General features: G+C 44.1%; 2 protein-coding genes across 25 annotated transcripts in view; both read left to right on the top strand.

Moving 5' to 3' along the window:
* The first annotated feature begins 5,998 nt into the window (after positions 1 to 5,998).
* Positions 5,999 to 23,551, top strand: part of FNBP1 (formin binding protein 1) — a 122,056-nt gene continuing 104,503 nt past the window's right edge. For all 24 annotated transcript variants that reach the window (XM_070518536.1, XM_070518537.1, XM_070518544.1 and 21 more), the window contains exon 1: positions 5,999 to 6,270. In XM_070518536.1, coding sequence (XP_070374637.1) covers positions 6,247 to 6,270 — 24 coding nt within the window. In that variant the 5' untranslated portion in view covers positions 5,999 to 6,246. The remainder of the gene's footprint in view (positions 6,271 to 23,551) is intronic.
* LOC106845399 (small ubiquitin-related modifier 2) lies at positions 15,869 to 16,472 on the top strand. Its single transcript, XM_014863475.3, has one exon. The coding sequence runs from the start codon at positions 16,000 to 16,002 to the stop codon at positions 16,285 to 16,287; it is 288 nt and encodes a 95-aa protein (XP_014718961.2). The 5' UTR covers positions 15,869 to 15,999; the 3' UTR covers positions 16,288 to 16,472.

Here is a 23,551-nt window from a genome sequence, read left to right on the forward strand (position 1 = left end):
GGTCAAAGGGCAGCGGCGCCGGAAGAGCCTGGCAGAAGGGCTTGGCGGCCCGCGGCGCGGGGACAGTGGTCATTCTCGTGGAGGGTGCGCCCCGGAAAGTCGCCGAGGGGCCCAAGCTGGCCGTCGAGTGGCCGTTCAGTTGGCCTACCCCGTGCGGACTCTGGTTTAGCCAGAACCCCCCGCGGGGACCCTGTGATGGCTGCCATGGCAACCGTCCTGGGCAGGGCCGGCCGGGGCTTCGCCTCCGCCCCGCCGTGCTTTGAAAGCGCCCGTGGGCCTGCGGGACCCGGACCCCGGGGGGACCCGGCTCTCCGGGGCGGGGATGTCTCACCCTGTGGCTGCAGCGCCGGGCCTGGCCGTTGTTTGCACGAGCGGCGTTGACTTGGTGAAAAATAGCAAGTTCACGGCTTGTCATAGGTCCTTTGGGTTTTTTGAGGCGCTTCATACTAAAGTTTCAGACGAAGTGGTTGTAGTAATAGGATTTCTCGAGCTTAGCTGGCGCTTCGTTACGCCTTTTGTGTGCGTTATTGCATTTAATCCTTGGAACAGTCTGGTGAGGTAGGAGGTAGGTGTTAACCATTATCCCCACTTAACAGGTAAGCAGACTGAGGCTCTGAGTCATTTTTTCCGGGTTGAGCTGGACATCACGTGGAAACTTCTAAATACTGTGTTATATTGCTTCCTGCCGTTCGTGGGACCACTAGAGGATGAGTGGAAACTTTCTTTGCTTCTAATCTGTGGAATTTATAGGGAGATCTTTAATGGGGGGATTCCTTGCACTATGCCACACATGGCTTTCTAATTCTTTAATTTTTCAAAAAATTCCATTATCTTCAAAAAATTTTTCAAAATAAAATCCCAGCGTCTGAGTAACCAATGTGTTATCAAATGAGAAATTTTCAGAAAGCATTTTAAAAATCAGCACTGTGAAAGAACATAATAGGAATGTAAAATAAGTGATATTTTTCTTTTAGGTGTCAAGAGGAAATACCACAGACAGTTGACCGATTCTTACTTTAGTAAGAAACTAGTCATTAAAGGGAAAGGTGACTTTCAAGTGTAGTTTCCTTTTCAAAGGTAGCTTGCAATGCTTTGGTGTGTTTTTATTGTTTACTTTTTAAAGTTAGATGCCCTTTTTGAGAATCTCTGGTTTTCAACTTGAATATAATAGACTTCTAAAAACAGAATGATCAGGAAGCGTCTTAATTTCATTTAATAACATAATAGTGATGAAACATTTAAGTAGTTTATAAAATAGAAGACTTTTGTCTTTTAGTTTCTGGAAAACAGTTTTACAAGCACTTAAACTTGGGTTCTTATTGCTTGCTTCTTTTCCCTTGGGAACTATTAGGTGACCTTCACAGAGGTTTAAACCGTCTCCCAGAGGTCGATGAAGAATAGCTTCCTTCAGGCCTTTGAAAACCACATTGTACCAGTCATTAGTTTGGAATTGAAAGAAATAAGAATGGAAACACTAATGACAAAGGCTTAAAGTGAAGCATTTTTTAGACACTTTTCAAATTCTGTGAAAACTACTGTCTTGGCAATTATGTCGGCACATGATTTCTGAGTTTCAAGAAAAGGTTATTGGCATAACCATGATGCTGTAACTAGAAACAGACCTGGTCAGTAACAGAACAAGTTATGCTTGCTTCTCCCTGGCAGCATTCTCAAAGGGGCATTAAACTTTAAGGTATTGACTGAAAAGGCCTGGAGGGGCTGGAAAGACTGATGTCCTAAATCTGGCTTTTAGCCTTACTCTGTCGGTCAAGTGCATTTTATTTTTCTATTTCTTCTAACTTTTCAGGATCCACTAAAGGTTGTCACTAGTAACAGAATTTGTAATTTGAACCTAGTGTGATTAATAACATTTGGCATCAGTGTAGAAATTTCCAGAAATCTTTTAAGTAATTAATGGATTAATATTCTCTAGTTGTAGTAAGATGTAGTTGCTATTTGTTTTTCTTATCAAAAGAGTTGATATTTTAGACCAAAAACCTCTATAAAGACAGTATAGAGAACTAGAGGTCAAACTGGGACCTGGGAAGGGCTGTCCTGGTGGCGCAGCGGTTAAGTTCATGTGTTCCGCTTCAGCGCCCCGGTTGGCTGGTTGGAGCCGGGTATGAACCTATGCACCACTTGGCAAGCCATGCTGTGGCAGGCGTCCCATGTGTAAAGTAGAGGAAGATGGGCACGGATGTTAGCTCAGGGCCAGTCTTCCTCAGCAAAAAGAGGAGGATTGGCAGCAGATGTTAGCTCAGGGCTGATCTTCCAAAAACAAGAAAAAAATTGAGACCTAGCAATACATTCAGAAGTCAAATATCACTTTTGTTCTTTGACTTCAAATGTCATGTCTTGGGGCCAGGGGGGAGCCCATGGCCTCTTGCAGAGAGTGATCTTCATGGAAAAGCTCGGCCCTGACACGTGTTAAATCCTACGGGTTCGAGAAAAGCTTCCAATTCACGTCTCCTCACCTTGGTGGCACAATGTGTGATTTGCTTGGCCACAGGACAGCTGTTTTTTTCTGATTTTATGCACATCTTTATACCCTTTCAGGGAATTCCATCATCGGGTGCAAAAATTGGTTGCCGTTTTAAGATTCTACTCAGCATAAAGTTCCTACTTTTATCCCACTCCAACTTTTTCCACTTGACTGCCTTCTTGACTAAGTAGTTTGAATGCTAAACAGATGAAGCATTTTAAGCTAGAAACCAATGGAAGCTACTTTAAATTAAAAAAAATTCCTGAGAATTTCAGTAGGAATAGTGCTTCACCAATAGATAACCAATCAATTGTAGTTCGGGCAAGCTGTCTGGCTGCATCAGAAGTGCTTAAACGATTGCTTTTCTTCGTATAATAAATAAAAATTCTCCGGAAAACAAGCTGAAAGGAAAGGGAACCAATACTTGTGCCCTTACATGCTAAGCATTTTACATGTATTCTTTCTTTTACTCTTCGCAGTAACCTTTGAAGTCAGGAGCATTATTTCCATCTTACAGAGGAGGAAACAGGCTTGGAGAAGGAAAATAATTGATGCAAAGCTCTGCAGCTTTCTGTGCAGGGCTGTCCAAATCTGGCTGACACTGAATCCAGCGCCCCCCACCAGCTCCCTCATTTCACAAATGAAGAAACCGTCGCGCAGAAGAGTGTAAATAACTTGCCAAAGGCCACACACCTAATAAGTAGTGGAACACTAGGGTCTCAATTTAACAATTACAAAACCTGTCTCCTTTAAAAGATAAGACGGGGGCCGGCCCAGTGGCACAGCGGTTAAGTGCGCATGTTCCACTTTGCCAGCCTGGGGTTTGCCGGTTCAGATCCCGGGTGTGGACATGGCACCGCTTGGCACGCCATGCTGTGGTAGGCGTCCCACATATAATGTAGAGGAAGATGGGCATGGATGTGAGCTCAGGGCCAGTCTTTCTCAGCAAAAAGAGGAGGATTACCAGCAGTTAGCTCAGGGCTAATCTTCCTTAAAAAACCAAAACAACAAAAAAAGATAAGATAGATACAGATAGATAGATAGAGGTATCTATATATCTAAGCCCCTGAATTAGATGTTTATTAATTGCAAAGAGCATTAGAATTGCCAAAAAGCCTTCATAGAATGGTTTACCTCTAACTACACAGCAACCTATACAGGGTCTCTCTTTGTCTAGATACCTTATTTCAGTGCTAATAATGTCCTTGTGATCAGATTAGTCAGTGGAAATTTATATACTCACTCACCAAGATCATAATTTTGGGTTCTCGAGATGTCACTGAGAGGTGAAACAGGTGTGCATAACCCAGACTGACTCCCTACGTCATTCAAGCATTTACATAGACAGGGTTTAGAGTACCTCTTGTGAAAATTGATTGCTAAGTAGGTCAGGTCACAGTAATTTGTTAATAGTGAGAACTCCTCTTCTTAGAATCGCTCCCTCTTACTACAAGGGAGACTGAAATGGATTTAGTTCTTCCGAAAGAGAACTGTGCTGTATTTATCTTTTTCTCTGCTGGTTTATTTCTCCTTATCTTCAATCCTATTTGTTTCCATTGCTTTAAGATCAATGGCATCTTTTCCCTTTTTTTTTTTTTTGAAGATTCTAACATTTTCAATCTTTTTCCAGTTAGCACCCAAACTTAATGAAGTTAAAGATATTTGTAGTGTGGTCAAATTAACCCAGTTCCATATAGATCTGCTGCTGTGGCTTTTAATGGGTTCCTATGACTATTTCCTGCTTACTCATCTCAAAAATTTCCGTCTTCATGTGGTCTCTTTTTTCCTTCTGTCCCTTCCTCTTCTTTCTCTTCTTTACAGCAGCAGGTGGTTTTCCTCCTGATTAGCTTACTCGCACAAGTGGACACTGTTTTTGAGAAGTCTCCAAGAACTCAGTCAAGATTAGATCACTGTATTTGACTGAAAAAATATTCAAGCCTTGGCAGGAAGGGAAATTGAGGTGGTTACTGAGGCAAGGTCTTTTTAGATAACCTGCGTTTTCACTTACTGTTTCCAAACAGCAAACTAAACTGTGTGGCGTTGTTTGAATTTCTAACCCCTCCAAATCCTCTGGCTATTAACCTGCCTTGGGATGTAGGTGGCTGGCCATTCTGATCGCTGTGTATGTAGCCGGCTCTGGAGTAAAGAATTCCCAGACCTGGTAACTGTGAGAGCACAATATTTAAGCACACACACTAATCGAGGGGGTGGAGGGGAACTTGAAACTGAAAAAAGACAGACCAAAACAGTTTTGACAGTTTAAATTTATTGTAACTCTGTCCAACAAAGGAAGTCGACTTGGTCTATCGGCAGGGGTTTTTCAGCTCCACCCTTTCATGGAGGAGAATGATAAGCTGGTTGAAGCTGGGGTGTTTGGCTTGGAGAGAGGCATCATTGTGAATGTTTCTAAAATAGGGCCCATTTTTGGAGTCCACAGTTATTCCGAAAAGTCAGTAGCATTAACTGAGGGAGAGAGAAAAGTTGGGGAGAAAGGGCCTAGTAGTTCAGAGGAGAGTTGGAACTCCACAAATCCTCCATAGCTTGTCGGGAATGATGTTAGTGTAGACGCTGGGAATAGAGTGAGGGAGTCAGTTATCTACCGACACGTGAGCTTTCCGTTTCCTAACCACAGGCCAGGTAACAGGTGCTCCTCTCTTTGATCCTCGCCACCCCACTGGGAGATGGATACGTTATTACCTCCATTCGGCGGGGGGGCTCTGGGCTTCTGGAGAGGTGGAGTCCTCGTCCGAGGCCACCCAGCTAGTACGTGCGGGAGGCTGGATCGGAACCAAACACGCTATCTGTGGGCACAGCGCCTTTCCTCTTACCCACTAAGCGGCAACGTGATTTCACGTCTGAGAGTTTCTTGGCCGAACAAGTTGGAAATCACTGGTTTCAGAGATTAGAAATCACTGGTTGTGCGTCCCTGGGTTCCTTCCCCAGCAACGCGGAGCTGCTCGGTCGCTCTTGGCCTCGACGTCCCTACCCCTACAGGGCACAGACATCAGCGTACCAGGCCCCACTGCCCCCGCGCAAGGCTGCAGGCTCCTCGGGCCTCGGCGGTTCCCGGCGGTGGGGAGGGAGCATCCCGAGCGAACTCTGGTCGGCGCGAAGGGCTGCCGGGGAAAAAGATTGTCCTTCAGTCCACGGCGGCGCTCGGCGCAGGGGAGCAACCTCAGGCCCCGGCAGAGCACCGGTAATAACAGGGCCGGCCACGTTCAAAGGCGAGGGGTCGTCCCAAGAGCAGAGAGCGTGGTTGCTAATAAGTAATAAAAAAATCGGCGGGGGGAACCCCGGGTCCGGCCCGGCCGCGCTCCCGCCTCCCTCGCGTGCTCCCAGACCCCCAGCGGCGCGGGCAGGGCTGAGGGCGCGGGGGGAGGGGGCCGGGGGCGGGGCGGGAGGGGGGGCCGGGGTGGGGCGGGGCGGGGGGCGCGCGTGCGCGAGCTGTCAGCCCGGCCCCGCCCCCGGCGCGGCCCCGCCCCCTCCTTCCCCTCCCCCTCCCCCGCTCCCGGGTGTTGGGCGGGCGGGCGCTGCGGCGGCCGCGGCTGCTGCTTCCTCGGGCCATTTTGCTGAGGAGCGACGGGGAGGAGGAGCGGCCGAGGAGACCCCGGGCGAGGAGCGGCGAGCCGGAGGAGGCGGCGGCGGCCGCGCGGGTACCGGGCCTTCCTCGATCGCGAGGATCTCGAGGGGCGAGGGGATCGCCGGGGAGGGGGGCCGGAGAGCCGCGACCGCCGCGCGGCGCGCCCCTTCCCGCCCCCTGCACCATGAGCTGGGGCACCGAGCTCTGGGTGAGTGAGGGGCTGGGCCCGCCGCGGCGGGGGAGGGTGCCTGGCGCGCCTGGGAGGGGGCGCGGGCCGGGGTCCCCTCGGTTTGGGGGCGAGGCGCAGGTCCCGTGCCCCTCGTCGGCCTTCCCCGAGCAGGAGGTGCGAGCCGGATTCGCCCTTCGGAGGCCGGGGAGCTGGTGCGGGTCCCCGCCGGCCTGAGCAGGGGGCGCCCCGAGGCCAGCCGTGTGCATTGGAAGGAGCCTTAATCCCTCGGGGAGAGCGACCGATGCGCCGCGGGCTGGCTTCGATGGGGGCGTGGAGGCCCTCGGGTTTTCGGGGATGCGTTATTTATCGGGGCGCCCAGCCCGAGTTCCTGAGGCTGCTTTCTCCCAGCGGAGGAGCGGGCGGATCGGGCGCTTTCCCCGGGGGCGGGGCGCCTCGGCGCGGCCGGGGCCGAGGTCTTGGGTTTTGGGGTGCAGGGGCGAGAAGCGGTGTCTTCCCTCTGGAGGCGAGGACTTTTGACTTGTGGCGGTTTGGGGCGCACTTGTAGTTCTTGAGGGGCAGCTCCGATCCTGGATTGGACGTGAGGACTGCGGCGTTTGGCCTGGAGGGGAAAGTCATCGGAGTTAGAGGGAGATTTTGTGTCACCTTCGGGAAGGGGCGTTCTCGGGGTAAATCTTTAACTGCTCCGAGGAAACGGTTTAAAATGGGGGAGGTTGGCGGTGAGGGGCGCCCTGCCGAGACCCTTAACCTGGGGGTGCGGATCGGTAAACAAGGAGCGTGGTGTCTGGAATCCGTCTCCCCGGACCTGGCGAATAGAGGATGCCGAGGAGGGGAGGCTGTGGGTCGTGGAATGGAGCTTGGTTCCCCGTCTGCCTCTGGCTTCCTGGGGAAATCATTGGGTCAGGGATGGGCAGTGCAGTGTCCAGAGGGAGGAGTGGATGAAATCTCAATTATTGCGCTGAAACGTTCTCAAGATGAGGCATTTCCCATGATGAACTCGAAAGTGCCTCCTTTCAGAATTCCATTTGTAAAGGGTGTGGAGGAGAAAAGTGTAGGGTGGTGGTTGCTCTCTGAGCTGAGGCCAAGAAATCTCACGTCAAAATAAAACAAGGTAGGAGCAGCGATAGAAACAGAGCGCATCCTCCCTGATTATTTATTTATTTTTTTGGCTTTAATTGTTTTTACATAACCATTCCTTAGGCTTGGAAGCAGCTACTGTTACTAATGCAAAATCCTGAAGGCAGTAGCTCGCTCAAATTAAGATAATTCATTTTATAAACATCCTCTATCTAAAGGGATGCATGAAAATTTCGGCTGCTGTTTACACATACTCATTTTAGAAATAAAATAACAGATGCTTTTAAATATTTGCACGCACCTGATTAGGCAGAATCTACCATTTTAAGCGTTGTTTTTCTTTCTCTTCTATTCCTTCTCCACTAGCTTATCTGGGGTGGGGGAGCAAATCAGAAGTAATTTTTATCAAGAGAATAGAAATTTTGGCGCAATTTTTTTTTCCTACTCGTTCAAACAAGAGAAAGGGATTATGGAGGGAAAAATACAGTATACTTCTAAGTGAAATGGGCTGCGGTTAAAAGGACTGAACACAGTGGTGGACATTCCCCAGTGCTGCTGGTGAATGTTGTAGAAGGTGACCCGGAAGAGAGTAGGTAGCCGTGAGAAGAAAATGGATAAAAGAGCTCCAATTGCCCTGTATTATTCTATACACTTCTTTTTGGGAGTGGAGGGATGGGAAGGAAGGCAAAGACAAGGAGTTGTTGAAAATAAATGGGAACTGGAATATAGATGAATGATATGAAGTCTCGGATTTGCTTCAAAATGAATTGGGATGGTGGTGGATGGGGATATGGATGAAACAAAAGTGGTCTTGAGTTGGTAATTGTTGAAGCTGGGTGGTGGGTACAGAAAAGCTCATGATACTGTTCTTTCGACTGTGTATGCTTGAAATTTTCTACGATAACAATAATTGGGAGAGATTTTTTAAGGGAGAAGGCGTGTAAACTACTTGAAGTTTTTTTTCACTTGGTAAGTTTATGAGGAAGAATGAGTCAGTTAGCAGTTGTATATATGCAAGTGTATGTCAGTGAAGAGTGAAAGAAAAAAAGACGTCCTACTCAAAAGGCATTCTAGTAGAGCTTTGGCCTTTGCCCTTGAGTGCTTATAGTTTAATAGAGGGAAAGGAATGAACACATTTGCACTAATAAGAGAGGTGCAAAATCGGAGTTTCAAGGTGAAATACCAAGAAGTCTAAGAGCCAGAGAATGTCTGTTTTCAGTTGCCTTATTTTATTAGGGGTATTTGAGATTTTAAAGAAAGACTGGAATAATGGAGGATTCTGAAAAATAGAGCTCCAGTCCAGCAGTGGGGACAGACTGTGAAATGCAGCGCAGTGGGCAGTGCTGGGCAGCCCGGGGCAGGGCAGAACGATTGAGGGTTCCCCTTGCATGTGGCTTTCGAATCATGCACATGGGTAATGAGATAATGACCGGGAGCTCAAGTCTTGGCAAAATGATGCTTCTCAATGGAGAGAGACAGAGCTATGGGTTGGCGGCCATCAGTCATTTCTAACAGGTGGTTGTACGGTCACAGATCTTCGCAAATACCACCAGGTTTTACACACATTTTAGGACTTTAGTCAAAGTCCATATAGGCTGTTAAAAACTTCAGGTTTCTAACACACACTTTACATTAAAGGCCTGCTCGTCGGCCACATCCTGCTTTGTAGACAGAGTAAAACCTTTCTCTCTCTCTCTTTTTTTTAACAGCTCCGTAGGAGTAATCGCTCACATTCTAGGACATTTTTGAGGGAAGTTTTCATACAACTATAAAAGTAGACTTGAAACCCATAATTTGTAAAAATTTCTTGGACTAGTTTGAATTTAAATCGAGGCTTTTAATTTTTGTATCAGAAGGTCATAATAAGGTATGAATGGCTGTTTTAAAGCGCTTAGGTTATAACAAAATTGTTTCTGTGCAGCTCTTCATAACATTGCCTTTTAATCAACTTTTAAAATTTTTATCGAACAGCTACTATGTGCAGACTCAGACCAATCTGAGACTGTAAGTCACATCGTATACACTGAAGGATGTCTGCTTAATTCCGTGGAAACATATAAAGTAGGCTTAACTCTAGCCTGCAACATCAGAATCAAAAGAGAGATTTATGTTTCTCTGTAAAATGAACTGAAATGCATTTACTGCAGATTTTGTTAGGAAGGTAGTGTTAATAGGGTAAGTAGGTTGCATTGACTTATTGGAATTGTGACTGGTCATTGGAGAAATGGCAAAGCAAGAGTTTCTTACATTTGAATGTTTTTTCTTTACCTACTTATTTGAAAGAAGTGGCAAGTTACTGAAGTGTCAGTTCAACATTTTTTTTCTTTCCTGAAGAAGATTCACCCTGAGCTAACATCTGTTGCCAGTCTTCCTCTATTTTGAATGTAGGATGCGACCACAGCATGGCTGATGAGCGGAGTAGGTCTGCGCCCAGGATCCCAACCTTTGACCCTGGGCCATGGAAGCGGAGCCTGCCCAACTTAACCACTATGCCATGGGGCCAGCCCCTCAATTCAACTTCTTATTAGCTTGATCATTGATGTGAAGTATGAATAAATCCATTGGAAATTTTAGCTTTCCTCATAATCGTTCTACTCTTTGCAGCTAACCAATTACTCAGTGACAGAAGCTACTTTTGTCTCCTGGTGTCCTCTCTGCCATCTTTATGTCTGTGCTTTGGTGCTAATAGGAAGGAGAGTGGCTCAAAATACCAAAAACAAGAAAGTGAACAGCAAGACTGAATAATACATATTGGTTCACATAGTAAGAAGCCACCTGTGTTGATTGTGCGTAATTTTCTCTGAATCCGTGTTTTTAGGACAATGCCAGGCATGGAATGCGCATTCAACAGTGTGTTGAATATGGTGGTGTGCCCCTTTAAAGAGGCAGCAGCGAGTTACCCACCCGCTGTACCAGGCACAATGCCTGGTCATAGTAGGCGTTCAGGAAATATTTATTGAAAATGACTGAATCGTTTTTTTCCTTTTGTTTTAACTTTTGCTTTTTTAAAGTAATGGAAGAATAATTGTAACGCTTTTCTGCGCTTTGGCAGTTGTAAAAATTTTCTGTAATTCTAGGCAACTTTAAAAATTGTTTTAAATAGACTTTATTTCTTAGAGCCGCTTCACAGCAAAACTGAACGGAAGGTATAGAGGTTTCCCATATACTCTCTGCCCGAAGGGACATTTTTCACCTTTAAAGTGGGGCTTGAAAACTTCTGTCTTCTCTGTTGTTCACGCTCCTTGTGCCTGGTATGTCCGTGTGTGTTTATACAAGAACACTTTACCGTGTATCCGAATTTTAAGCTAGGCAATCCTGATTCTTTTTTAATCTAGAAGTAATTGACTATTAATAGTTCTAAGTTTTGGAGAATCATTACCATCTTGTGCTGCTGGATGCGGAGTGGAGGGCAGTGCTAACCACAGTTCGTAGCTCTTCTGCTGCTCTTTGTTCTCAACCCTTCAGAGGTTTCTGTTTGGGATAAACATAGCAAGACCAACAACAGGGGAGAGACAGTGCTCCCGGAACTATGCTAAGTGGAGCAGAACTACCTCAGAAGATAGACTGAATCAGATTTAATTCTGTCATCCCCATGTCTCCGTTAAAACAGGCTTTGCACGCAGTCTTTTCTGGTTAGTAGATATTAAACAAACCATGGGAGGTCTGGTGATTTTTTGGCTGATATCAGCTTGTTGCCTTCACTTGATACATTAGCTGGAACCCTGAAACTTGCGTTTTTGGTAGGTAAAACTGTGTTTCAAGCATCATACAGGAGTTCTGTAACTGTTGGTGCTGACTGTCTGACCACGTTATAAGTCTTGATTTACATTGGTGCGACATGGAAAGTGTCTTTGAAGGACTATTCAAGTGTCACCCACTTCCTAGCTAAAGCTAATATTGTGTTTCCTGCAAGTATTACTCATACTTGTTTCATCAACACCACCCACATTTAAAAATAAGGCTTCATTTTCACACTTAAAAATTGCAAGCTACCAAGAATACACAAATGCCTTGGAAAATTAATCTAATTAGATTTTAGAATGTGGGTGTGAAATCTTCTGGAATTAGTGTTTATAATGAAATATTTGTTTCCTATTTTAGTAATGTATGCTTATAGTAGCTTGAGCCTAGTGATGTGTCTAGTTAAAAACTTAAAAAAATCATAAAGGGCCAAATATGCATATTATATTAAAGAGTTAGTCGGGAATATACAAGTTTTTAATATTGATTGATCATGGTCTTCCAATTGGGACCAACTTTTAACTCATAAACTTCATCCAATTTGTAAAATTCTGTGTTAAATTTTTGTAAGGCTTATAGCCTCAATTGTTTAATGCTAGAAATAGATTCAAACCACCCATAACAAAAATTTTAAAAAGGTAGATGAAACTTCCAATTTCTTGTTGCAAAAGTTGTAATACCTGTTCACATTTAAACTATAGTATCATATAAGCTATATTGTGTTGTTTTTTTTTTAATTTAGAACATACCATTTAGTAATTGGAATGAGGTTTTTAATGGAAATTAGCTCTTAGACTAAAATCTGTGGTTTTGGTGTATAATGTTCAGCAACTACAGGTTCCATTTGTACTTCTCTACTCTCTTTATGGGTTGTAAAAATAGGAATAGCTTATAATTGCATAAACTCTATAGTTCTTGTAATATTTTCACAAGCACCATGCCCTGTTGCCTTAAACACTGCTGGCTAGTTATCAGTATTGCCGATTATTGAGAGCTTATCCTGTCTTAGGTGCTATGCAAAGTGTTTTCCATCCATTGTCTCATTTATCTTCACAAGAATCTAATGAGGTAAGTACCGTTTGTGCCAGCATCAGGGAAGATGCTGAGATGGAGCTAGGAGTGCCTAGTTTTACTGGAGAGGAACACCTGTGAAAGGAAAATGGAGGACGTGTGATTGGGGAGAGGAAGCTGTCAGGCCAGGATGCAGCCTAACAGTCTCTACCAGGCCACCCAGGAGCTCCAGAGCCAAGATTACCCATTCAAAGAGTCTCACATGGGACAGAAATGGCCAGCCCTTGTACCGCTGCCTTGCTCATTCATTGGCCAAGGACTGCCCCATGAGAACACTGTGACCTTGGCTGCCATCATGCTCAGTCATTGGCTGGGGGTTGCAATAAGAAGACCAGGACCTGGGGCTGGCCCCGTGGCCGAGTGGTTAAGTTCGCACGCTCCGCTGCAGGCATCCCTGTGTTTCACTGGTTCAAATCCTGGGCACGGACATGGCACTGCTCATCAAACCACACTGAGGCAGCGTCCCACATGCCACAACTAGAAGGACCCACAACGAAGAATATACAACTATGTACTGGGGGGCTTTGGGGAGAAAAAGGAAAAAAAAAATCTTTAAAAAAAAAAAAGTTGTTTCTTAAAAAAAAAAAAAAAGAAGACCAGGACCTTGGCTCAAAAGATGAGGCAGACGCTGAGAGAAGCTGTTTGCCAACCACACTCCTTGCAGGTGGGCAGCAGGTCCTTTCTGGGAAGGGGATCTGAGCGGCACATCTCTGCACCCGCCACACCATTATCATTCCCTTGTATAAGAAGAAATTGAGGCTCAGAAGCATAAAATAACATGCCCAAGTTCAGGATAGAAAGTAGAGATTCAATCCTAGGTCTTAGGGATGTAAGAGCCCTCCTCCTCTTCCTTTTTTTTTTTTTAAGTTAATACCTTCAAAAATTATTATTGTTCGAACTTTTTATTATAGAAATTTTCAAACATACTTACAGAAAAAAATATTATCAACCCCTATGTAATCCTCACCCAGCTTCAAACTGATCGATATTTTGGCATTCTTGTTTCATCTTTTTGCCCCCATAGGGTTTCCTTGAGCCTCAGCCTTCTCCACCACACGTTATATTACTACTCTGCTGCCCCGCTTTCCTGAGGAGTCATGCATGGAACCAAAATTCTGCCCCCATCCTTTAAAATATGAAAACAGAAGGGAACCAACTTGTGAAGTATCTGATGCACCCTTATTAGGGGATTGAAATGCATCCTTTCATAACCTAAGAAGGACCCTGTGAGTTTAACAGTGATCTCCATTTCACAGATGTCTCAGAGAAGTGAAGTTATTTACCAGACTCACCCAAACAATGAGAGCTAGTGCTAGAATTTAAGTTTAGGCTTTTTTCATGACACTAAATAAATGTAGTTTAAAAATTGCATCTTCTATATTAGTAGCTCGCAATCCCTTTTCTCCCCATTACTCACTCGGATTTCCCCTGTCACCGATGGAGGTTTTGCTTTCTGAAACATTTGCTGTTGCTCATATGCGAATCCCTGAGCCTCTGACTCATAGTGCTGCAGACCCAGCAGAAACGGCTATGAATGAAGCTTGAATTCTAGTAAGCATTTCATGTGTCTACTGAGCCCCTCATTCTTTCAAATCCAGTGTTATTATTTTCTCTTCTAACTTAAAGAAATTAATTTGTAAAAGTATTAGATAGAGTAGGATAAAGTTCCTGATTTCGTGTCTAACAAAAGTATGTCGTAGTGAAAAGTATTTTGAATTGAATTGGAAAAGAACAAAGAGGATATGGATATTGACCATGTTAAAGGTGCTCTGGCTGTCACATTCAGGGCTTTCAGAGTCTTGGTTCTTGAGGGATAAGAAACTAAACTTTTCCCCTCGTGTCTGTGGCAAAGAAAACGAGGCAATTTTACAGGAAGCTCTTGCCCTTGGACTTCTTTTTGCACAACCAAAACTGGGAGTGGGTTCCTGAAATGCATTCAAGTACCTGATGGGTTCCTGGGAGGAGTGGCGTGGGCGCTCCCAGGCAAGTGAGACAGCCTGGAGGGGCTCGCACCGCTTGCTGCGTCTCGTGTTTATTAGTGCTGCGCAGGTCCTCACATCCCTGTTCCTCGTTTTCCCTTTTCCATAAAGTGGTATGATGCTGTGTGATGCTGCGTACCTTCCTCTTCACAAGCAGGCATGAAGATGAGTGTTTGTTTACAGAGTGCTTTGAGATGGTTGGCTGAGAGGTGATGGGTACGTACAAGTGAGTATGGTCACCGGGAGGGTTAAAGGAAAAAAGCCCTGTTGCCTGGCAACAAATTGCAGAACTCGCCTGCTGTAAGAAGGACTTGTGAAAAATGAGCAATTCTCTGTCCAGCCTTCTCGTTTTCACAGTGAAATCTTTGTCCTTTGACTTAAAGTTGTGTTTACACGTTAACAGTAAAATAAAATAACTTCATAGTAGGACAATGCCTGGAAATCATTGCTTTGGAAAGGAAATCTGGAGACCTTGCATGGTTATCTTTTCCTTCTTTTTTAATATGAAATTCATTCCAAAACACTAACCATACTAATTGTTAGTAATACACTTGACTTTACTTAAGATATAATTTTAATGTTATCCCTTGAGGGGAAATAGTTCTCTTTAGCTATTATTACCATGCTACTGAAGTCACATTATTTCCCCCCAAAAGCTGGATATTTGCTGCTTGAGACAGTTAGTGAATTATTCTGCATATCAGCTTAGTTTGAGATTGATTTCTTCTTAGCTAAGAAATATAAAAATAGGGGCCGGCCTGGTGGCACAGCGGTTAAGTGCACACGTTCCGCTTAGGCGGCCTGGGGTTCGCTGGTTCAGATCCTGGGTGTGGACATGGCACCGCTTGGCATGCCATGCTGTGGTAGGCGTCCCATATATAAAGTAGAGGAAGATGGGCACGGATGTGAGCTCAGGGCCAGTCTTCCTCAGCAAAAAGAGGAGGATTGGCAGTGGATGTTAGCTCAGGGCTAATCTTCCTCAAAAAAAAAAAAAGAAATTTAAAAATGTTTTCATTGGGATAGATATATATGGAAATGCCTAGCAATGTTTGGGCAAAGAAATTTGGATTTCATGAGTATGTATGTGTATATAAAATATCTTTTTCACCATGACTCTGAATTTTTAAATTTATATTTTACTTATCCTTAAAAACAGGTTATCTATCTGCACTGTTCAATTTTCACAAGATGCTAAGATGTCCATGAGAAGTCTTCCTGTCATCCTAGAATAGATTTAATTCTTAATGTCATTACCACTTTTGGCAAGAGGGTTGAGGATGTTGGTTGCAAATAATTATGGCTTTAGTATGTAAAAGAAGAAACCAAATGAAATTATAAAAATTATATCAGACAAGAGATACAGACATGATGAGGGTGATTGAGACTTCCATATTTTGTCTACCATATCTATTTTTTCAGCATATACTCAGTGCCAAGACGTGATTATTGCCCTTAAGTAGCTTACAGTGTAGTAGGAGGGCAGAAACGTACGCAAGGGCTTACAGTGTGGTGTGATAAGGACTAAGGAAGAGTAACTGCATGGAATCATATACGCAGGAGTGTAACTCATTTGGGGATGAAGTGGCGCCATGTGAGCCCTGAGGACTAGTAAGTTACACGGGTGAAGGAGAGCGGTCAGGTTGATCTAGACACAGCCTTCCAGGAAGATGGAGTAAATGGCATGTCCAAAAGCCCATAAGTAAAGAGGACGTGGAACTGGAGAACGAGGAGAGCACAGAAAAAGGAGCCTGAGAGAGACTCTCCCTCCTCCACCGCTGCCGCCTCCTTTTTCTGCCGCTCCTGGTGCTGCTTGTGTGCTCGTTCGGTGCGGACCTGGTACCTCTTTTGTGAAGTGGCAGCTGAGGAGACTCCGGCGTTCGCCATGGCCGACGAAAAGCCCAAGGAAGGAGTCAAGACTGAGAACACCGATCATATTAATTTGAAGGTGGCGGGGCAGGATGGTTCTGTCGTGCAGTTTAAGATTAAGAGGCATACACCACTTAGTAAACTAATGAAAGCCTATTGTGAACGACAGGGTTTGTCAATGAGGCAGATCAGATTCCGATTTGACGGGCAGCCAATCAATGAAACAGACACACCTGCACAGTTGGAAATGGAGGATGAAGATACAATTGATGTGTTCCAGCAGCAGACAGGAGGTGTCTATTAAAAAGGGAACCTGCTACTTTACTCCAGAACTCTCTTCCTCCAGACCAAGAAGACATTCTCAATTAGAAAACCGCAATTTGGTTCCACCGCGTCCTGACTACTACAGTATAGTTTTCTCTATTCTTTCATTTTCCCCTTCCCCATTCCTTTATTGTACATAAAGTAACTGGTGTATGTGCACAAGCATATTGCATTTTTTTTAAAACTAAATGGCCAATGGTATGTTTTAATTGACATCAAATGGAGATGGGATAGGGAAAAATACTGGTTCTGTGAAAATACCCCCTTTCTCCATTAGTGGCATGCTCATTCAGCTCTTATCTTTATATTCCAGTAAGTTATTTTGCTCTCACTGTTTAACAAAAAAAAGAACAACGTAAAAATCCTTGCATACCTTGTTCGATTGGAGAATTTTAATGTTTTTCATTTGTCACTGTAAAACCAAGGACAATTTTATAACTTTTTTGTACGTAGCTGTTACATGTAGGGCAATCTGTCTTTAAGTAGGGATAAATTCCTCTAAAAGAAATGAATCCTAGATAGTTTTCCCTTCAAGTCAAGCGTCTTGTTGTTTAAATAAACTTCTTGTTTAAAATGAAAAAAAAAAAAAAAAGGAGCCTGAGAAGATGGGCTGTAGCTGAAAACCACGTGAGGACTGTGGCTTTGCCTCAAGGCCAGGCGAAGGACCCTTGAACTGCTGAAAACAGGTAGCGAAGGGGCCAGTTTTTCAGTCTCCCTCCTGCAGTGAGGAGAAGGTTGGAAAGGAGCTAGACAGCAGCAGGGCAGGCCAGGCTAATTGGCTGATTGGATTAATTGTGTGGGTTGGAGTAGAGAGCACCCCTCAACATTTTTATGTGGGTGAATTAGTTAAAATGAATTGCTAGGGAAGTCTTGGATCCCTAAAGAAGACCCAGCAGTGTACACCTTGAGTGGTGAGCCAGGAGATGGGGAGGGTGAGGCCAATTCTCTGCTGTGGCTTGTGGGTTGAATAGTATATCAGCCTCAGGTCCCTTTTTTCACCACTTGGGCACAAAACCAAAACCTACAGTTGCTTGTTTCTTGCCCTCTCTTTGTTTCTGCTCAGGTGGCACAACCCTGGTAGGGTTGCCAGGGTCTGCACTTCAGCCCTTTTAAGCTAAGAGATTTGGTATTTTCACTGTGCCTGCAGGTGACTCATGTTAACCAAATTCCCAAGACTGATGAATAAACCAGAATGCACATTTTAAATTCATACTGAGAAGTACGTCCATAAGGAGACCAACTCTGCATGTTTGCTCCTCGGCACATTTTCTCCCTGGAGGCTAATCTATATGGAATGTGAAATTCTACACAAACTTTCTTGGAGAGCAGAAAATCAAAATAGAGCTGGATGAATTTAATGGCTTGTGACACGAAGCTGTGGAAGCCTAAGGCATCTCTCCCTTCTAAAGGGATGGATCTACGTTAAGGACAGAATAGAGTCTGCTTTATAGATGCTGTATAGCTGATGCCTTTTTCTATAACCTCTTCTTTCTTAGGCAGACTACAGGGCAGTTAGTTATGTTTAGACCTTTTTAATTCTCATCTCTATTCAGTCTTGCATCCCTGAGATTACATCCAGGTACCCAGATTGGAGGTTGGGTGTTCCTCATCTTGTCCCTTTCCAGCATTTGCCAAACTGGCAAGTCTGAGAATCTAATTTTGAAAGCTCTCGTAGGTCATGCTGATGCGACTTAGGTCGCACTACTTAACACGTTGATTCTTTCTCATGCATTCTCAGTTTTTGCTCATTTTTATTCTTTACAACAAATTTAAAATCTAGCAGTATTTTGGAGCTACTTTCTTGCCCTGCCAGTCACTTACAAACATCATAACCATTCTAAGGTCCTCTATTCCTTTATGGTTCTCTAGTTGCGATTTACTCAGGTATCCAGATAAGTCATCAATTCATGCAACAAATATTGACCACCTACTATATGCCAGGCATTGTTCTCGGCAAAGGGAAAATGGCAGTGAACCAAACAGTAGAAAATTTTGCCCTTGTGTATGGTCTCTCTCTGTGTAACATAGCTGATCATGATAAATGCTATGGAGAAAAATAAGGGTGTGAGAGTCTGGGAACTGCAGGATTAGGGCTGACAGGGAAAAGAATGGACATGTAGTGCTGGACATTTTGCAAGACGCCTGTTAGCTATCTAAGTATCTACTCTCTAGTAGATACTGAAATGTGTGCGTCTGGAGCTCAGGAAACAGGTCCAGGCTGATGGATCTCTTTGGGTCTGATTACCCAATATAAGTTTGGCAAAATTTTATTGGTAATTATGTTGGTAAAAATGGTAAAATTCTAAGCTTTTGGCATAGTTATATTGCTCCAACCACTCTTATTTAACTTTAGGACCATGCCACGTAGTAAAACTGTCAGAATGTGTTGCCCTTTTGGACAGTGGCTGTGCTCTCTGCTGGCTGAACTGTTCGCCCTACTGAGAATCATTATGTGAAACTTGTTTTAGATTGGGAGGGGTGTCGACCATTAAGAGTTGATTGGGGGCCGGCTCGGTGGGGCAGCGGTTAAGTTCGCATGTTCCACTTTGGCGGCCCGGGGTTCGCTGGTTTGGATCCCAGGTGCGGACATGGCACCGCTTGACAAGCCATGCTGTGGTAGGTGTCCCTCATATAAAGTAGAGGAAGATGGGCACGGATGTGAGCTCAGGGCCAATCTTCCTCAGCGAAAAGAGGAGGATTGGCAGTAGTTAGCTCAGGGCTAATCTTCCTCAAAAAAAAAAAAATTTATAAAAAAAGAGTTGATTGGTGGGGCCAGCCCCATGGCCGATTGGTTAAGTTCGCGCGATCCACTTCAGTGACCCAGCGTTTTGCTGGTTTGAATCCTGGATGCAGACATGGCACCGCTCATCAGGCCACGCTGAGGCAGCATCCCACATAGCACAACCAGAAGGACCCACAACTGAAATATACAACTATGTACTGGGAGGATTTGGGGAGAAAAAGCAGAAAAAAAAAAGGTTGGCAACAGTTGTTAGCTCAGGTGCCAATCTTTAAAAAAAAAAAAGAGTTGATTGGTTTTGTAACTTGTTATCAGAGCATAATAAACAGATCTTAAAGCTCTGATAAGCTTAGAAGTAAAACTAATGTACCTATTCACAAATGGAAAAGTAAAAATAAATGGCCACTGATGGGTATTCAGTTTTGGGTAATAATCAGAAATTAATGTCACGCATGCATCATTTTTAATAGTTTTCTGCAGACAGTCTAATGGCTTCAACTCTACTTCTTTGAAAGCCGCCTGTGTGCTTGTTGTGCCATCTGGAGATGCACAGAGAATGTTGAAAATTATTCAGTGCCCACCTTATGGACCGAGATCTCTGTTGTGCCTGATACTGTTTAATTTTCCTCTTTATATTTCTTGGAGAGAGTTTAAAATTGATAGTATTAGATCACCAAAAAAATCAGATCTGGGGGGAACTCTACTTCATATATGTGACAGATTCCATTTGGCAAGGATGGCCATAGCAATATTTCCCATCCAGTGGCTCTTCCCCACTAAGCTTTGGGGGTGATCTGTGCTACAATAATAACTGGGACAGTATCCTTGGATGTCACAGTAGATAATAGTAACCTTACCCTTGTTCATTTATTAAAGAAGAGGGCTACTGTGTGTCCTTTCTCGTAGTCAAAAAATAAAATAAGATCACTTTCTCTTTGAAGAAATTAGAATATGAAAGTGAAAAGTTAAGGAGCATTCAGGAAGTTTTTGCGCTTCTTTTCTCTGAAGAGGGGGGATGGGAAACTGAGGCGCTAAGACATGGAGACTTGTCACAGGAAGAAAGAAACTCCTTCAACTCAGTTTGTTCTCAGGCTCTTGTCACAAGAGTGTACACTTTGAATGTGGTGACTCTTTGTCATTCTTTATAAAATCTCAGCAGTTTTACGTTATTGTCACAGCCTCTTCGGACCCACAGAAGAGGATATTTCATTGCAATTCCCTTTTGTAGGAAATGGTTTGGCCGGTTTTTCTCCCTAAAATTCGTCTCCTCTTCTTTGAGATGTAAGCCGTGCTGATCCACTTCAGAAGTATTGTTTGAGGAATATCAAATAAAATGCAAAATTTGCTGGAGTTTTAGTTCTGAAATGCAATCATTGTTCAGGAGGCAGTGAATCTGCCAGACTACAGGTCTTGTTGACTGAGTTCTCTGTGATCTAGTCCTCTCTCTGCTGCTCGCTCACTCTGCGTCTTCATCCTGACTGAAAGACTTGGCCTAGATAGTCTCTGATGGCTGCTTACTTTAAAATTCTTTTATCTTATAAATCTTAGAAGATTTCTACAATTTAATCAGTGTGTGTCATATTGTTCAAGAGTATGGGTCTGGATGGAGCCAGACTACTTGGGCTACAGCCTGATACTAACTAGCCGAGTAATTTTGGGCAAGTCATCAAACCTCAGTTCCTTCATCTGTAAAATGGGGATAATAATAGTGTCGACTTGACAGGATTATTGAGACTATCAAATGAGTTAATGAATGCTTAGAGCAGTACACGTCTGACACAGTAAGTTGTATGAGCACTGGCTGTCATTATTTACCCTCACGTGTTGCTGGTTGTGGTCACACTTTTGTTGATGTCTTGAATTCCACGTTGAGAAGAAACCGAAGGAGCTCTTCCTTGGGACGGGTACTGAAGAAGCGATCGATGAATTGGGTGTGGACTAGACTGTGTGACCTCAAGTCCCTTTAACTGGAGTGTTCTGAGGTAATCTGAGTCCCAGGACAAACGGACACTGAGATGGATTGTCCCAGGAGTACTGACTCATAATACGCGGAGAATGCATCAACGTTGATTATGGTAGAGCGACTGCTTCCAAGGCTGGACACTCTATTCAGTAATTTTATGTGTAGTTCCCACACTTGAGCTCAAAGAAATGCTAATAATGTTAATAGGAGGTTTGTAAAAGTTTCAACAGTTCAAAAAGTGACACATAAATGGAATCATTAGGCACATTCCATAAGTTGTCAGGCACTCTGCCCGTGGATTGAACGTCTTGGGTGTGACCCCATAGGCAAAAATATCAGGGACTGTTTTGCTCAACAAAAATGTTTTGGCTCAAACCTGCAAGGCTTATGGTTTAATTTATTTTCTCACTTGGTAGATGAGCAAGTAAATCAGGTAGGTAAACAATGCCATTCCAGAAAAACTTTAGGCAGCCAGGGGCTTCCTTGCTAGATAAAAACATTCAGCCACTTGATGGAAATGAAATGCAGGCTGGTGACTTCTTTCTTCTTCTCTTTCTGGATTTCTTTGGATTATGAAGTGCCAGGAATTGTCTGAGAAAGTGGAACAAACAGCCAATTAGATGAGAAGAAAACCCTCAAGACAAGTTGGAAGCTGTTGACCACAATAAAGAATGTTTTTGATAACTCCAAGCAGATCTATAAATTGTCTTTGATTATTAAAAAAAAGATTGAGGGAATCAAAACTACACTAAGATATCACCTTACCCCTGTTAGAATGGCAAAAATATCCAAAACCAAGAGTGACAAATGTTGGAGAGGCTGTGGAGAAAAGGGAACCCTCATACACTGTTGGTGGGAATGCAAACTGGTGCAGCCACTATGGAAAGCAGTATGGAGGTTCCTCAAAAAGTTAAGAATAGAAAGACCTTATGACCCAGCCATCCCACTACTGGGTATCTAGCCTAAGAACCTGAAATCAACAATTCCAAAAGTTCCATGCACCCCTATGTTCATCACAGCATTATTCACAATAGCCAAGTCATGGAACCAACCTGAATGCCCAGCAACTGATGATTGGATAAAGAAGATGTGGTATATATATACAATGGAATACTACTCAGCCATAAAAAAGGACAAAGTCATCCCATTCACAACAACATGGGTAGACCTTGAGGGTATTATGTTGAGTGAAATAAGCCAGACAGAGAAAGACAGACTCTATATGACTCCACTCATAGGTGGTAGTTAACATATGGACAAAGAGAACTGATCTGTGGTTGCCAGGGGAAAGGGGGGTGGGGGGAGGGCACTAGGGGTGAAGTGGTGTACCTACAACATGACTAATAATGATGTACAACTGTAATTTCACAAGGATGTTAACTTTCATAACCTTAATAAAAAAAAAAAAGATTGAGGGGCTGGCCCCTTGGAGTACTGGTTAAGTTTGGCTTGCTCCACTTTGGTGGCCTGGGTTCATGGGTTCGGATCCCAGGTGTGGACCTGGGATGTTGTGGTGGCAACCCACATGCGAAATAGAGGAAGACTGGCACAAATGTTGGCTCAGGGCAAATCTTCCTCAGCAAAAAAAGAAGAAAAGTTTGAAAACTTTAAAAGTCAATTGCAGAAATGGGCAAAGGATAGTCTCCATCAGCCATGTTCACTTAGGTGTCACCAATGTGTGGTAGTCTATAAACAGATCTGTTCGTTTAAAAATAAGTAATATGTGCATCAGGCATAGACCCCACCCAGATCACAAGTTTGGAGTGTGGAGGCTGGCTGTTCAATGATTGCAAATATAGGCCAAGCTGAAGATTACACTTGTCTTGATTTTTCAGTGTGGCAGAGACCACAGTAGCTCAAAGGGAGATTAAAGGGTGCTGCTTTACACACTGTCTATTTACTTGGCAGTCTTTGAATGGGGGGCCAGTCCTAGGGATGAGGCAATCTCATCTGGGGCAAAAGTAAAGAAAGAGGAGAAAAGAGAGAGACTAGAGGGAATGTAGGATCTGCTAGTGTAGATGGAAGGCTGAGCTCGGGGAAACTGGGTAAATGCTAAACGCCTGGAATAAAAAAGATGACGGATGCCTTGGATCCTCTAGGCAGCTCCAAGGGCTACTGTGGGGAGAACACTTAGGAACCGGGGTTACCTAATATGGAATGGGTGAGGCTCAGACCTGATGGCAAACCTAACAAGGACTTACGTCTCAGAGTAAAAGCTAAATTTAGACAACCCCTTTATCTTGCTGGTCCTCTACCCCCAACACACTCCCTCTTCCAGCCGCAGATGCCTTCTCATCCTTTGTGCACACAGCCTGCCTCCCTCCCTCCCTCTCTCTCTCTCTCTCCCTCCTCTCTCTTTCAGGCGCTACCGCTCCGTCCTGGCTTTGCCCTCCACCAGGACGCTCTTGCTCCAGGCAGTTTTGTGGCTCTGCGCCTCCTCCCGCTCACCCTCCTTGTATGTAGTTTTGTCCTCATAATATCCTTCATGCAGTTACACATGTAACTGAACTCTTAGAGTTCAGTCATCATACAAAATGACTC

This window comes from Equus asinus, chromosome 10 (genome assembly GCF_041296235.1).
Source record: "Equus asinus isolate D_3611 breed Donkey chromosome 10, EquAss-T2T_v2, whole genome shotgun sequence".
In the NCBI taxonomy this organism is placed as follows: Eukaryota; Metazoa; Chordata; class Mammalia; order Perissodactyla; family Equidae; genus Equus; species Equus asinus.